The following is a 17,811-nucleotide window of genomic DNA, read 5'->3' as shown; positions in this document are numbered from 1 at the left end:
CCAGGGACGGTTCTTCAACATCAGCAACATCAACCTGCACAGCCCACACCTCGGAAATATCGGTGACGACAAAGGTGAATTCTACGCGCAGCTGGAACGTGACTACGACTATCGCTCAAAACATGGTATTGATATTGATATTGATCGTCATCGGCGATTTTAACGCTCAGGTCGGCCAGGAGGGGGAGAAAATGGAAAGGTTCAGTGCGCACCAGCTGACCAACTAAAACGGCCCCAGATTAATAAATTTCGCCGCCTCCAAACGAATGGCCGTACTTACTACCTTTTTCGAGCACCACCTCCCACCCAAGTACACCTGAAGATCACCGTACCAAACGCAATCACAGATCGATCACGTTTTGATAGACAGCCGGCACTTCTCGGACATCATCGACGCCAGATCCTGTCGAGACGCCAACATCGAGTCAGACCACTATCTGGTGATGGTGAAGATGCACCCAAAACTCTCCGTATTGAACAACCCAAGAAACCATAAGCACTAAAGCATAGCCCTTAATCAGCACTATATCTATTATATAAAATTCTCTTGTAACGGTGTTTGTAGTACTACTCCTCCGAAATGACCCAAACGATTCAAATGAAATTATTTTTAGAATATTCTGTAGGCATGCGAATCGGTTTATATCGAATAAAAATAACAGAAAGTCGCATCAATTGTCCGTAATAATTAAATTTGTAGGTTTTTGATTGAAATTAAAGTCATGACATCCATTTTTGGAGATTTTCTTTACTTCGGGCGCCGGGCGATTTGTTTTTCGTCTCCATGGCCGTCCAAGGCGTCGCAAGCAAACGTCGAGAGAGGATGGTAACCATGGCATGGCATACTAATAAGTTGAAATATTTGGGCGCGCATTTCTAAACCAAGCATAATTTTAATGCATGTGGTAGCGATATGAAGCATGAAGCCTAGATGTGTTTTTTTCTTCTTGATTCCTAGATCATTTGTACAGCACATAGTAATGAATGACGCCCAGATTGATATTTTGCCGATCAAATTATCAATACCATTTAAACGATTTAAAAAAAAACTATTTTCAGTTCAGCAGAAATTGTTGTCTGAAAAATATGAATTTAGTACTGATGCATATAAAATTATGATATGACTCTTTGCGAACATTTGAAAAAAAAGATAGTGGGAAGATTTACATACAATTTTATAATCCAATACCCCTAGAAACATTTTTCGAACATGTACAAATGTGCTTAACTGAAGATGTTTCGGGTGCCTTTAAATTTACATAACAACAACAAAATCCATTGAAGATGAACAGACACATGAACTGAACAAGAGCCTGTCCTTTAAAAAGGATTATATAGGATTAATGTTTATTTTAAGGCCTAATGCAAAGAACTTTTTGATTTTTTTCAAGCATAAGTGAAAGTTATCAATAAAGTAGAAAGAATTTTCAGTTAAAAGATACACTAGATCAAGTGCAAACGTTCAACATTTACAAAAAATGCATACATTATTCATGTATACATGTTCACATTATTTCTTCATCTATAAATCGTTGAGCTCAAATAAACAAGCTGACTAAATAAACTCAACTTTTTTTTTTAAATCATTCATCGAAAAACTGTTTACAGGTTCACTGTTTGTTTACACACAATTCAAGTACGTACTTAACATGAAAGTAATATGTAACATTAACATGTAACGTACTTAACATGTAACATATTTTGGCTACATAGAAAAGACTTTAGATCTGTTTTTTGTTGAAAAGTTTTTCTGTGATTGATATTCCAGAAGCATTATTTTTTTGATAGCAGAAGCAGAATTTTTTTAACAAGTTTTTATTATGACCTGAAAGTGTCGAAAATGATATTAACTGCTGTCATTTCACACGGTGAAACAAGTGGCAACGCGCCTTTTAGTCATGAAACATATACCTTTTAAGAATTATTTCTCCAAAATGATCAGAAAGGGTATGCCGAATGTTAAATCTGAAGCGGATATTCAAAATTATTCAATGTCTTTGTAAATGAAGGTCTTATGGTAAAACAGTGTTCAGTGAAATCGAAGTACCAAGCATTATTTTATTCTGGAGAAAAACTGCAGATATATCAATGAAAGTTGATAAAAAAGACAAACAGGAAAAAGTATTAAATTCATTTTTAAGTCTTTATACTGACGCATCTGAAAAAGAGCAATGTGTTTTCACTTGCATCTGTAAATGGGACAAATGTACCTTTACTTAGAAATTTCTTTTTGAAAGAATATGAAAGTTGAACTGTGATGATAGCCGAAAGACACTTATATGTTTTTAAAGGTTTCGAGGTATATTTACATGAAAACTTCCAGAAAAAATCGAATGAACTCATGGAATCATTGTAGCCTTAACAGATTAGCTCTTTTCGATCTATTTAATTTAAAAAAAATCTCAATGCTTCAGTTAGAATCTTGAAAAAACAATGGTTTAAATTGGCAGATATGTCCATTAGGATAAAAATGCAAATAAAATTGCTATAATTCGGTGGAATATAAAAAAAAATCTTAACATATTTTTTCCTCCTTTCAAAACCGATCGTTTTTTTTTTTGATTTATTGGGTAAATGTTCAAAGGAATTTAATAAGCATTTTTTGCTGGAATAAATAATAAAACGGTGAACTTTTTTTGACATGGTTTTGATGAAAATATGGATATTTTTAAATTACCACTGCTTCCAAGGGTGAAAATAGTGAACAAAAAGCTGCTTGAAAATGGTTAGTAAAAAATCTTCTCTAATGTTTTTTTTATTTCTTCAGTTCTAAAAAAATACCATCCGGAGAAACTCGGGAGCTGAAAGTACTGCGTTAGGCATAATATTGGGCAAATACTCCTAAAATGGTCCCGATATTCAAAATTCTTTTTCCATAAAGTTTCATATGCAATAAATTCCAATTAATGAGAAAATTTTGATTTCGATTTAAACCTTAATGTGAACTCGAGCAAAGCGGAGTAAATCAACTAAATGGTATTCAATAAATGAAACATAGATATTATCAACATAAAGTTATTTATGGAACAAGTTACAAAGAGTGGATGTTTTAAGCATGCTGCATGAGGCTTCCCAAGTTTGATGATCAAGTTGAGTGCTGAAAAACTCAAATTTTCAACGGGAAGCTGATCCCTGATACAAATGCGGCAATATTCAAAGCATCCGAATCAAAGAAAAGTAGATGAAAAGTTTTCCTGTAAGATGCATGTAAGATTGATTGATGTTTTTGGTAATGTTTTGATAATCTATGTAAAGACCCGTAGAATTGAGTTATAATGTTTAGGTTTGATTGCGATAGAATTAAGCGTGACAATTCGAGTAAACGGAAAAGAAGGATATGTAAAAAAACTAGGACATGTTCACGAAAGCGAGACGCCAAGTTCAACATGGTAAGACGAAGTTTACCGGGTCTGCTAGTTTCCATATATAACTCTGAATAAATGCTTGTTTTGTACTATATGCGTATATAATGCAGATTTAATGCTAAAAAGGCGAAATAGCGGGCTGAATAAATGCTATCACAACATAGCCTTAAATAAGCATTACAAATGCTGAATTAGAGCACCATCAAAACGTCATTTTCGCCAGCCGTATAAAAGCATTAACAATGCATACTTAGAACACCTTTTAATGGATTCATCATGATTGATGTGAAACAGAAATTCAAAATAGGAGAATGAACAAAAATTAAAAAATAAAATCATTATCTACAACATCAATCAACCTGCTGAATGAAGGATTATGCTTGCTAAGTGTTCTATGAAATGAGAAGTGATTATAATTGAATTATGAATTAACTTTGATGAGTCTCGAACCGAGGATCCCTCAGCAGCCTTTATCTTTCCTTGCGCCTTTACCATTTCGACCACTCTTGATGCTGATAATGTAGGTGATAAAACCCGTACTTCAAGTACTGTTCGGGTCACACAACTTCATAGACAATGTATGCATGAGAAGGTTTGGAAATGTATTGGAAAACTTTGGGAGAAGACAATTGCAACTGTCCGCTCTGATTGTCTTCGTTTGCTCTCTTGCTTACTCACACGCAGCAAATGAAAAAATCATTCTTGTTATCATTCGCGGGTTTGACGTTTCTACGCTTTATAAAAGCTTTATATAAGCATTAACAGGAAGTTCTAGTGCTTGTTAACTTTATATAGTAGCTCTATATGTGCATATAGTGCTATCATTAGTGTTAATTTTTGTTATTGCTTCTATGCATTAATAATGCTTATATAAAACTAAAAAGCACTATGAATGTTGATATAATGCTAAGTTGCATTAGAAACGTTGATTTAATGCTGATTAAGGGTTATGGCTTAATGCTTATGGTTACTTGGGAACATACGCAACCGACGCCACCACATACGATGCCACCTGAAGTCGCAGTAAACTACGCGCAATCGTTCGAGTAGTGCTGCCGGTACAGGGCGAGTTAGACGAAGCCCCTCTCGAGGACTGTTGAGATACCGTCAAGACAGCCATCAACAGCGTTGCGGAGAACGTCATCGAGCATGTGGAATAAACTCAACGGAACGACTGGTTCGACGAGGAGTGTGCCGCAAGCCGAAATGTGCCGGAATAAGGACGGAGTAATCCTGACGGACAATCGTGAGGTGATCAAAAGGTGGAAGCAGCACTTCGATGAACACCTGAAAGGCGCACATTCGAGAGACCAAGACGAGGAAAAGCAACGACGTAGAGGAGCCACTCCAAACGATAAGTGAAGTTTAGGAAGCCATTCGCCAGCTGATAACAACTAATCGGCTTGGAAGGATGGCATCGCAACTGAACTCTAAAAGGGCGACAAATTGGACTGTGAGAACTACCGAGCGATCACTATCCTCAATGCCGGCTACAAAGTGTTGTCCCGATTCCTACTCCGCCGCCCAACGCAACAAGCAAACCGATTCGTGGGAAGTCATCAGGCTGGCTTCATGGAGGAACGGTCTACGACGGACCAGATCTTCTCATTGCGGCAAACCCTCTGAAAATGCCTTGAACACCAAGTCCCTACGCACCATCTATTCATCGACTTCAAAGCCGCATACGACACGATCGGCCGTGACGAGCTATGGAAAATCATGGACGAGAACGGCTTCTCCGGAAGCTGACCAGACTGATCAAGGCAACGATGTATGGAACGCAGTGCTGTGTGCGGATTTTGGGTGACTTGTCGAGTTCATTCGAATCATGGAAGGGGCTTCGACAAGGCGATGGTCTATCTTACATGATGTTAAATGTGGCGCTAGAAGGTATTATTTTTAACGAACGGTGGGCGAAATGCGGGGCACGATTTTCAACAGATCCAGTCAACTTATCTGCTTCACCGACGACATTGATAAAGTTGGCTCACCAGTGACCGCAGACAATGACACCAGCCATGAGATCCAGCGGCAAATGATCAGTGGAAGTCGTGCCTACTATGGACTCCACAAGCAACTGCGGTCGAGAAGAATTAGCTCTTGCATAAAGTGTAACCTGTACACAATGCTCATTGTACCTGTCACTGAACGGGCCTAACGTGCCGACAGCATTGAACGCACTCATAGAGATGACAGTTCTCAAATTGGGACGATGAGAGAGGGAGAAAAGAAAGCTGCAAATTAAGCGGGAAGGCTAGAAGCAATAACGTAGACAAAAGTAAACAAACAAGAATCATTCTTAAAAGTTGAGTTCTAGTGGTGTTCGAATCATAGCTTGATTCTAATTGAGGCTATATTAGAAAAGATCTACTTCAAATTTACGTGCTTAGGTAAATAACTTAACCTAATTAGTACGCTAGTGCCGGTGGAGTTGCTTATCCAAGCTAAGTACTAAGTTATCCGGAAGTGCGCAACTGTACAATTTGGAGTAAGCATCATCGAGCAGGTGAGAAAGTAGTTGAGAACCTTTAGAATTTATTGTGAAATTGTACAATTAATTAAAGGTGAAGCGTCATAGCGAGTGCAAAGGCTGGAATCTAGACAGGAGGAAAGAAAGAGAAAGGTCACTAAACGTAAGCTGAAAGAGATATCCTAATATGTTCAAATTACTTTCATTAGAATTGTTATCGTAGGATTTTAAAACGTACCACAAACTTCGAACGGATTAAAGGAGCGTTTACGAATTCGGAACCAAATCTTTCTCTGTTACCAGCGATCCGCGAGTAACGAAAATCAATATTTTAAAATCGTTTACGGAAGGATGTCTGATTCAGCCAGCACCGCAGCCACTGCTGCCCAACAAGGTAAGAGCGTAGCTAGTAGGTCCCCTAAGGCCAAGAGTGATACCCCCCTTCAACTCAAGTCCGTTGCTCTTGGCCCAATTTCTCAGAACAGCAATACGAAACCAGGCACGACTAAGAAAAGGCCCTCTTCTGAAAAAGTTAACCCCATAACCAGCAAAACTCCTCCCAAAGATATTAGCCATACTTCCTCCGCGAAAACGGTCGTAAATGTCGGTCACAGCTGTCGGACGTGTAAAGCGTTGGACTATAGCCGAATGGTGCAGTGCGACGATTGTGATGGATGGAATCACTTTAGTTGTGTGGGTGTGAACCAAAGTGTGGAGAGTAAAAAGTGGAACTGTGAGAAGTGCAAAGCAAAAAAGAAGAAGGCAGGTGATATCAAGGATCCCAAGAACGCTGCGTTACGGAAGAAGGTCGATAAACCGAAGCCAGAGAAGAATAACATCGCAACGAAGAAGGAAAATTCTCAGCTGAAGAAACCCATGCGAGAACCGTCGAAAGCTGCCTCAGTGACGTCAGCAGGATCGAGGAAGTCTGCGAAAGCACATCTAGAGCTACAGTTACAGAGACTTGTGGCGGAACAGACGCTGTTAGAGGAAAAGAAGAAGTTGATGGAGAAACACTTCAGCATTCTCGAAGAGTTGGTCGATCTCGAAGACGAAGAAGCAGCGGAAGAAGAAAACGACGCTAATGCGAAGGTAGAGAACTGGTTGGGCGCCGCTGGAGCCAAGCGCCAAGAAGAGGAACCAAATTCTACAAGTGAAGAAGAAGGGTGTTCCGACGACGAAGAAGAGGAAGAAGGTGGAGAAAAGGATTCCAGCGATGATTCCAAGGAGGAAACGGAGACAGACAGCAGCGATGACTCTAGTGAGGACGAAAAGGGAGGATCTAACGATTTCAGCTTCAATCCGAAGGGTCGTTCTACGCCAGCGAAGAAAGGCGAAAGCAAGCGAAAAGACGCAAGCAGTAACCGGTTAACCTGGAACCTGACGCGCAATCAGCTCGCCGCTCGCCATGTTGTCGCAAAGGACTTGCCTTTGTTTTCAGGGAATCCCGAGGAATGGCCGATGTTTTTTTCCACTTTTGAAAGCACGACCCGGATGTGCGGCTACACTGACGACGAAAACATGATACGACTGAGGAACTGCTTGAAGGGAGATGCATTTGCTGCCGTTCGAAGTTTTCTGCTCCATCCGAAGACAGTGAACAGGGCGATGGATGCGCTCAAGTTAAAATTTGGGCAGCCGAGGTTCATTATCGAATCCCTGAAAGACAAGGTTCTTGCCATTCCACCGGTCGACTCTGAGTCTATGAACGCGATGGTCGATTTTGCGCTGGACGTCCAAAACCTGACGGTGATGATCGACGCCTGTGGTCGGAAGGAGCTCAAGCAGGATGCTTCATTGCTGAACTCACTGGTTTCCAAACTTCCGGGACCAATGCAATTACAGTGGGCGAAACACTCTAGAAGTATTCGGAAGGTCAACCTGAAGACTTTCGGAAAGTGGATCTACGAGATAGGCGAAGACGCCTGTCTGGTTTCGAAGCCGCGTCAGCCCAAAGTACCGTCACACAACCAGGAGCCACGCAGGAGAGCTCAGGCATACGTGAATGCTCACGTTGAGCACCAGGGAGAGTACCGTGCTCATTTCCCAGGAGGTAGCACATCATCAGCCGGCGCAAGAAGAACTTGCCCCACAGCGTGCATTGTCTGCAGGGGATCTTGTTCATCTCTCGCGAACTGCCAAGGATTTCGGGAACTGTCGTACGATGGACGGTGGGCAATCACACGTGAAGCCAAGATGTGCCGGAAATGCCTGAAGCGCCACAGAGGGGGATGTGTGTCCAGGAACTGCGGAGTCAACGGATGCACATGCAAACATCACCCATTGCTGCACAAGCAACTCAATCCAGAATCCGCGCCCATGCAACCAAACGCAGAGTTCACGCCCATCCAGACCGGAGACAACGTGCAACGGGAAGAGCGGTCCTGCCACACTCACCTGTCCGGGTCCAGCGCTGTCCTGTTTCGCTATGTTCCAGTCGTGGTGTATGGGAACGGGATTGTGATCCATTGCTACGCTTTCTTGGATGACGGATCCTCGCTGACACTTATGGACCAAGATCTTGCGGACGAACTAAACCTGGCTGGAAAATCTTGTCCATTGAGTCTCAAATGGACCGGAGACACACGCCGTATTGAAGATAATAGCCAGATTGTCAGCTTAGAAGTGTCCGGCCTAACGGGAGAGCGCTTTCACATGGGAGACGTACGAACAGTGAGCGGACTGCAACTACCGCCTCAGACACTCGACGCGAAACAACTTCAGGCTGAAAACACTTATCTGCGAGGGATTCCCCTGGAGTCGTATCATAGTATCCAGCCTCGTCTACTCATCGGTGTGCAACATGCAAACATGACACTTGTCAGGGAGAGTCGAGAAGGCAAGCCTGGTCAGCCGATTGCTGTTAAGACCGGTTTAGGATGGACGATCTACAGTGGAGCGTCGAATGGAGAAGCGCTTAGCATGGTACACTACACTTATCACATTACCTCTTGTGACCACAAGACAGAATCGAACGCTGCAGAGGAGCATGAACGCGACGTGCATTACCCGAATGGCGAATCGAAGGCAACTGCCTGTACGCGTTCTCCTGCGGTCGATGGCCCACCTGTGGATTCATCAGTCACATCATCGACTCGACCGTTCGCACACGTTAATATCGACCTTTTGGAAAAAAGGGAAGTGGCTAAAGGGAGTAGAGTAGAGAAGAGATTGGGGGGTCCTCTGTTTTGTCTTTCTATCCTCGGGGTGTACTTACTATTAGCTAGCTCTTTAACCTCAAACTTGTGCAGCGACAGCAATTGGGAAACCAATTTCGTTGGCATCGATCGGGCGTTGAAGGAGGCGTTGCAAGCTGTATACCAGCACAAGATGATCCAGGAGTTATGTTTGGTGTCCACCACCTACTGTTTCAATCTACCGGCAGCTCCCCATATGGGGGGGAGCTGGGGACAATTTGTACAGTCCGTCAAGCAGACCTTAGCGAAGTTACAATCACCATATCGCTCTAAGGAGGAGGAACTTAGGAGTGCCTCATTCGGGGTCGAAAGCATCTTCAACGGCAGGCCGCTCACCTATGTACCGATCGAGGATGAAGCCGTTCCTGCGCTTACACGAAACCACTGGTTGGTCGGCAGTTTCCACGTGATCAAGCTATGAGCCGACGTATGCGCTATCGCTATCATTCGAATGGCAAACCAAGACGGGTGGGCGCGTATCGTGAGAATTAAGACGGCGAAAGGCGTGTACAAGAGATCAGCTGTTAAGGTTCCAGCGCTAGACATGCGAACTAAGAAAGAGTTTGCAGACTCAGAGACGGAGTCAGCAAACTGGGGGGGAGTGTCACTGAACGGGCCTAACGTGCCGACAGCATTGAACGCACTCATAGAGATGACAGTTCTCAAATTGGGACGATGAGAGAGAGAGAAAAGAAAGCTGCAAATTAAGCGGGAAGGCTAGAAGCAATAACGTAGACAAAAGTAAACAAACAAGAATCATTCTTAAAAGTTGAGTTCTAGTGGTGTTCGAATCATAGCTTGATTCTAATTGAGGCTATATTAGAAAAGATCTACTTCAAATTTACGTGCTTAGGTAAATAACTTAACCTAATTAGTACGCTAGTGCCGGTGGAGTTGCTTATCCAAGCTAAGTACTAAGTTATCCGGAAGTGCGCAACTGTACAATTTGGAGTAAGCATCATCGAGCAGGTGAGAAAGTAGTTGAGAACCTTTAGAATTTATTGTGAAATTGTACAATTAATTAAAGGTGAAGCGTCATAGCGAGTGCAAAGGCTGGAATCTAGACAGGAGGAAAGAAAGAGAAAGGTCACTAAACGTAAGCTGAAAGAGATATCCTAATATGTTCAAATTACTTTCATTAGAATTGTTATCGTAGGATTTTAAAACGTACCACAAACTTCGAACGGATTAAAGGAGCGTTTACGAATTCGGAACCAAATCTTTCTCTGTTACCAGCGATCCGCGAGTAACGAAAATCAATAGTACCGGTTGTCCTCTACGGGTACGAGACATGGATATTGCTCGAGGGTGACCTGCGTACACTCGGAGTATTCGAGCGACGAATATTAAGAACCATACCATCTTTGGCGGCGTGCAGGAGAACGGGGTGTGGAGGCGAAGGATGAACCCTGTATTCAGAAGGCAGGCGCGGTCCTATGGGGGGGTGATCGGGGTGATCACCCCCCCCAAGCGGCAAAAAACAGTTACAAAATACCCGTAAATGCTCGAATTTCTATACAAATTTTGAACTTCCCCTAGTAGATGTGCTTTTAAATTTTCAAAAATTTTCCACTCCGTGGGGGGGTTTAATCAACAAAAAAGTTTGTTAATCACTTAAAGGCTCAAGATTAGCTTAGCTTAGCTTGATTAACTACTCACATCCACCTTAAACCGTAAAACCCGAAGCGCATGGTTGTAGAAAATGTATGCATTGCTTGTTCCAAAAACAAAGAAAAGGATGAAAGATCTATTTTGTGCTTTGGGACCGAGGTTACCTCTGCATCCTATCAAAACAATTTTGGTTGGGAGAGGGTTTGAAGGAATTGATTGGGAGACACTTTTGACTAGTGTTACGATGAACCTTAGTAATTATTTTCCTAACTCCTATTAGTTCCTATTGAAAGCTTTCAGTTCATTAACAGGCTTGAGTATGTTAAGTTTAATAGTGACAAAAATTAACTATGAAGGGACTCTAAAAATTCTTGTTTCTTATTGCTTCTTATTTCGAGTGAAAATTTTAATGCAAAAATATCGAAACTACTAAAAAAGACTTGAAGTAAGGTTGAAAACTCCACAAAGTTTGTTTTCAATTTTTGAAAAAAAAAACTTATCAAAAATGTTAATGCTGCTTTTTATTCCCAAAAGCATGAAAGTTAAAATTAGCAACTGTCGTTTCACGAAGATAATCAAACAAAAAAAAAACTTTCCTAGAAATTGTACACAAACGTCTATCGATTTGGCTATGGATACTAAAACTAATGCACTCTGTTATTATAAAATGCCAAATATTAATCGATCCTCACCGTTAAAAAATGATACCATTTGTAGAATTCCACTTAAAATCAATACTTGTCCAGAAAGTTTTGAGCAAATGCATTGAATTGCTTGAAAAAATTTACCCTTACCCAGAATCTAAACTGACATTTTAAATTATCATACAAAGTTGATCAATAACATAGGAACTACCGATTTTTCACAAAATTCAATCAAAAGAATGGGCTTTATATAGAACTGAACATTGTTGTACACAATTTTATGAGATGAATGTATATCAAGATTCTAAAGACAATGTGAAAACCCATTTTTATATCATTTGTAATTAGAAATTCTTGTCCCATTTCTGTGTGGGTTTAAAAAAAACAATTTGATTGTATGTAGTCGGTACACCAATGAAAATAATGGAAGTGTTCACTTATCTTTGTTCCGTATTTCGATGTCTTTTCAATCCTGTAAGCCATCATCAGGAAGCACAAGTTTGGTCCAATTGTTCAGCTGCTACAATTTTCGAGCAATTCCGGAAAACAGTGATCAGGTTCTGAGAACACTCCGGCTAAATTTGGCGTTCCATCCGACTACAGTTTGCAGAGTTTTCTAAATTTTCATTTCCTTGAATTTTCTTAATCACTTAAAGGCTCAAGATTGAAGAAAAAGTCGGTCTACCAAACTAGAGCAGCTGAAACTTGCAATTCCCTGGACCGAATTATACAAATCAACTTCTGTTGCATTACTCAGAGTGTTGACTTTGAATTTGCTAACGATTTACCTACTTAAAATTTGAAATGTAGGGACATTTTTTTTAATTGTCACTAATATCCCTTATATGCCTAAATTTACATGAGCAAATGATGATGAATTTTGTATTTGTTTCAAAATCTGAGCTTCTTAATTCTTCATAATGTTTTGAATTTGAAAGAAATGACAAATTATGAAAAGTCAAATATGGTAGTGAATATTGTTGTACCACTAAAATACTTGATTTTTTTTTCTGTAGTCATACATTGATTGCCTTTACCATGCAGCATCTTTTATAAGATTGGCAATTTCCTTCAATTTTCAGAAATTACTATCATGTGTGATGGATTTACAGATCTTGGTCATTCTAAGAAGTGAAAAAATACATTTGGACTTTAAGTGTTAAATTACATTGCGTTTACAAGACATTTTAATTGTAGTCACATTCTCCATTGGAGAGATCAGTGTTCCAGTAGGCGCTTAAGAATCATGTGACTTCAATTGACAGTCTTTGGTACCTTCTTATCTTTCTGTTTGACACCAATATTTCACGAAATAAATTAAATCGTAATATACAACATGTTAAGGCCGCATGAAATCTGTTTTCAAGGAAGACTCGGAAATGGAAAGTTCCTCATTAGGATTTTTCTTTGTACATAGTTCAAAATATCTTAAAAACCGAAGGAATCGGGACAAAATATTAGAATAAAACTTTACTTCAAGAATAAAAAGCTAAGACGAATCTGAAATTCAAATATAAATTAGAATTTCCAATTCTGTATTTTTTCATTTGTTTACAGTTGGTTAATTGACAATTATAAATTTTTACGAAGTGATGTCTATCTCATTCCAAAATCCAATCCAGTAATATTCTCACTGGCGTTTACAAGGAATTCATAATTAGATTGCAAAATAACAATTGGGTTTTGAATCACAGTAAAGATTCTCTTGCACGAATTTATCTCTCCCTCCATTTTACATCATTCGAATATGAATTATAAAACTTCCAACTATCCTTTATTGAGAAATTCCAAAAAAAAAAATTAGATCCAATTTAATTTGCTCTGAAATCTATCACATCAAGCATTCATATAATGGATGACCGTAAAGAGATTCAAGTACATACTACCAAACAGAAATTGAATATGAAAATTTTACATTTTAATTGTTAAAAACCTTTTAAAGATTTCTAAATTCAAGTAAATGCGTCAGTAAAACACAAGAGATTCCAGGGAAAAAATAAATCAAAAGACAAAATTGTAGGCAGTGTTTGTATGTAATTTTTGCGTTCCCTAGGTGTTTTCAGAGCCAAAAAGAAATGAAAGCTATTTATAGAAGTTGTTTCAATATGAAGGAATTGGTGTTTTGAGAAAGAGATTTAAATTCATCTTCAAAACTCAAAATCTACATTCACAATTAAAACACAAGGAAACAAAATTCACATTTTCCGAGGTTAAGAATTTGAAAACTGATATTGACTTATTTAGGGGTACTGAATGCAAATTTGTATTTTTTCTATTTGCTCTGTTTTTCGGTATAACTTTTGAAAATACAAGGTTAAAATTCATTGAACAAAATTGTGCACTTTTTAGCAAAAGTGTACAGTACCAAAAAGATTCAGAAAAAAAGGTTCTAACTTCATGATCAATTTTTCTGAAGACTGTGAGTAATTAACCGTGACTTCTGGAGGACAAAATTATTGAATTAAAAAAAAAATGTTAATTTTTTTTCAAATCAATGTTTCTAAGGAACAAAATCTGTATTGTTTTTTTCAGGAATTTGTCACTTATTGGCAATCTTCCCTAAATTCTGCAATGATGAATGATAAAAGATAATTCATAGATTATAATTATTTGTTGTTCATCAGTTATCATTGATCGATTAAACTTTAAACCAATTATTTAGTTTTCTGACAAAAAATCTGACAAAAAAAATCGAGTTAAGGACGCAAAAATTTTTCAAAATCAATTTGCCTATGTTTTATTTTTCCCTTGTGCATTAAAACTTCCCCGTTATCAGTCGATTATTTTTTCGGCAAAAAGGCAATCCATCGAGCTAACATTCGAAAGAGCTTTTTGTGACGTTTGACTATTATACTGCTGGATTTCAAGATCTACACCAATTATATCGCCGAAACTGCTTTCAGCTCATCCACATAATAAATTTGAAATTTTTAGTTTACATCCAGTTCAAGGTTTGATACTCTACATCTGAAAGTTTAACTATTTCAATTACAGTTGATAAATACTCTTCAGTAAATTAACACTAAATGGCTTCATTCCATGTTTTTTATTATAAATCAGTATCATTTCAAGAGTTTGAAATTATGAATAGGTAGCTACATGAAAAGAAATAAAAACGATTTTTCACTTTCTTTAAAACTTATTTGTTGCTATTTCATTTGTTTCAGTACAATTAAAATTGATAATTTTATATTATAACCTGAAATTCAAGAGCAAATCAATTAAAATTAAGTTCCAGAAGCTTCATACGTCAGTATCTGATTTTGATAATCTTATTTTCAACTAAATTTATATTTAGAGTGTTGATTTCTTATTTTTAAAAATTTGAAAAATCGAAACCAGAATTTTGTGAAGGAATTTTGAAGATTGTGTTTCCAAATTGAAAATAATATTAAAAAATTTCCAAATAAATATTCAGTAAATTACTCCAATGAAAAATTTAATCACCGTTAATCACTTTGAAATTCAAAGTATTAATTAACTAAAATTTATCTAAAAACTATAGTTTTTGTTTGGCCTAGCACTAATATTCAGAAGCTCAACAACGTGTGTATAATTTTCATTTATAAAATGACATTTATGACAAGAAATTCTTTAAAGATCTTTGAAAGTGGCAATTTCAAACAACCAGATGTACATATTATGACAATTTTCTTTTTATTAACATTTTTTTTGCAGTGAATACTATAGATTTGCTGGTTGTTCTATAAATATTGAAAAAGTTTGTTAAAAAATTTCATTATTCTTCACTTAATTAAAAATTTTCGAAATACATCTAATTTTGTTCAGTGAAATTAAAGTGGGGGAGGAGAAGCAGTGTGCAGCTTATATTGTACTCATTTGAAAGTGGCAACCCTTACCCCCCCCTCCCCCTGCCACCCTCCTCCTCTTTACCCTTTTTCAAAATGATCGTTTTTTCACCAAATATTACGTTCCTTCATATTGACTGATTTTTGAAAATTTGGAAAATCACCCCCCCCAAAAGCCAACTCTAGGACCGCCCCTGTCAGAAGGTGGCGAAGGCTGGACGGATAAGGTGAGCAGGACATGTTGCGAGAAATCCGGACGACTGTCCTGCAAAACAGGTGTCCGCTGCCAATCCGGTAGAAACGAGACGAGCAGGGGCGCAACGATCGAGGTGATGAGACCAAGTGGAGCGCGTCTGGCGTATGTGGGATGCCCGAGAAGTTGGAGAACGGTTGCCATGGACCGAGTGAATTGGAGGAATATTGTTCATCAGGTTATTTCGTGAGACGGAACACCATGCAAGTAAATAGCATCGGGACAAGTTCTACCGCATGTTTGTCAAACCGTGGACACGTCCCCATTTCGGTTTCAGTGGGAATTCACTTTGTCTTACGAAGGGAGTCGACGTGTGTGTGTTGAAATTTCCTTGTGTGATCCTAATGCTATTTTGCTAGAACGAACTATTGTCTTAGCAGTACTCGACAAAGCTTCGTGACTGTGTCGGTAACGTTTTCGTTGTCTGAGCTTATGGTAATGAGTTCAGCCCCTAAGGATAAACCTAGAACACAGTTGCAACATCTAGGTAGCTCAATGCCTGGTGTACGGGCAGGTTCTACGTTGTGACGATTAAGGTTTGTGAAGTAACCGGACCACAATGTTTAATGCCGAGCATCCGAGAGTTGGCAGACATATTCCCCAGATCCGTGATATGTTGTAGTCGATAATATATCCGTGGTATGGAGGTGAAACCATTATGTAGAACCGCAGAACCTCCATATCTCGATCTTGCACTGAAAGTCGAAATCTTTGATCCGTTGCAGAGTTTGTCGTGTTCAATCTAGCATCCTCCTAACCTTCGACCATGTTGTCCTCGATATTCTGGGAGGCCTAGGGGCGGGTTTCACTTCCGAAATGGCAGAAACTTTCACTTGAATAGTCTCTTGTGTTTGTTTTCTTTATTAATAGCTTGCGTAATTTCTCTACTACCTCCATTTGTAGACAAGCATCAGGTCTTCATCTGTGTCCTGGCGGTGCTTCGATGGGTGCCCCCTTCTCTAAGTATTAAGGTGATCGGGTTCAGCTCTTCTATTTTTTTGTTATCGGTTGAGATACCTTTTTGACCAATCAGGAGTGGAACGAAAAAGATCGTTAAGGGTTGAACATCGACTTCGCCACGCAGACAAATGCAGTCTCTACAGATAATGCAGACTCCACTTCCGATGGTAGAACGGCTTAACGTCCGAATTGTTGATTTCGCTTGCGCTGCTGGGGAACTCAGATACTGGACCACTCCTTGAAAAACTTTGTCCAGAGCGTAGTAATGGCGATCATCTTGGTTGTAACAAGTAACAGATATGTTGCCAACGAAGTCTTCAAGACCATCGAACTTTCATCCACGGTGTAATACAGTGGCAATTACCTTTTCCTACTCTGGTTTGTTCACCGTACACCAAAGAACTTGAACATCGCCATGAGAACGTTGTCGATATCAAAGTGGTAACGTATGATTCCACTCATTGCTATCGGTTAGATGAGTCTTGGGACTTAGTCTGGTACTCCTAAGACGTGGTACGATGCCTCAGAATCGTCGGAAGATCCGATTGTTATTGTGTGGCGTTAGCTTGTCATTCATTGATATCCAGAGGACAAAAGTTAGGAATAAAAAAAAATTGACTCAGGTGTCAAATATTTGTTGACCGCTGCTTTCCAAAATAGCAGAACAAGTGACGTAACTTAATTGAGAAATACATTGAACTCATCAAGTCCTCAGAGTACCTAAATCATTTCCCATGCACATGTTTAGCAATTAACATCTTTCAATATTAATATTTGTTCTTTTATTCCATTTCAGTTCTACATTTCGCTAGGCGTCGGCGTCGGTGGGGTAACCGACTTCCCGGATCTCTGCCGCAACGGACCAACCCGGGCCGAAAAACCCTGGAACAACACCAGTCCTAAGGCCGAGTACCACTTCTATCAGAACAGGAACGCCTGGTATCGAACCTGGACCGATCCGGAACTGGCCGTCGATTATGTGCGGGTGTATGCGTTATGAGGATAAGTGAAACCAGTTTTAAATTTAAAATTATTTTTTTTTGAAAATTTGATGAGATTAATCTAAGAGATACATATGTATACTGAAATTCAACACGATTTAAAAGTCTCCGTATGAATAACAGCTCCGAACAGTAGTGGTCCCAAAATACACCCCCATAATTGTATAATTTAAATGATTAGTGTCTTTGTGGAAACAAACTTCCGCTCATCCAAGTACTTGTTCGTATCTCGGGGTGTAGCCGGGAGATGAATAATTAGAATTTGTCAACCGGATTATGCCCGTACCTGAGACGAAAGTACGAAAACACCAGAAAGAAAAAAAAAAACCAAAGAGAGAAAGCACAACGCGAAATGTAATTATAATTATCAAACGGAATAACTTGGACTAATTAGCGCCACAACAACGGCGGAGCATCGAGCTGTAAAAATCCGACTACAATCCGCCGTAAATTACACATTCTTTTCCGGTTTTCTCTCACGGTTGGGTTCTATTCTATTCC

General features: G+C 39.3%; 1 protein-coding gene across 2 annotated transcripts in view; it reads left to right on the top strand.

Moving 5' to 3' along the window:
* LOC129750783 (beta-1,3-glucan-binding protein) overlaps positions 1-17,406 on the top strand; it is a 44,112-nt gene extending 26,706 nt beyond the window's left edge. The window contains exon 5 of one of the 2 annotated variants that reach the window (XM_055745835.1): positions 17,106-17,406. In XM_055745835.1, coding sequence (XP_055601810.1) covers positions 17,106-17,309 — 204 coding nt within the window. In that variant the 3' untranslated portion in view covers positions 17,310-17,406. The remainder of the gene's footprint in view (positions 1-17,105) is intronic. The other variant, XM_055745834.1, reaches the window with a different exon arrangement.
* The last annotated feature ends 405 nt before the right edge of the window (positions 17,407-17,811 follow it).

The sequence above is a fragment of the Uranotaenia lowii genome, chromosome 3 (assembly GCF_029784155.1).
Source record: "Uranotaenia lowii strain MFRU-FL chromosome 3, ASM2978415v1, whole genome shotgun sequence".
Classification (NCBI taxonomy): domain Eukaryota; kingdom Metazoa; phylum Arthropoda; class Insecta; order Diptera; family Culicidae; genus Uranotaenia; species Uranotaenia lowii.
Note: the sequence above shows the minus strand (reverse complement) of the source record. Positions and strands in the feature narration are given on the sequence as shown.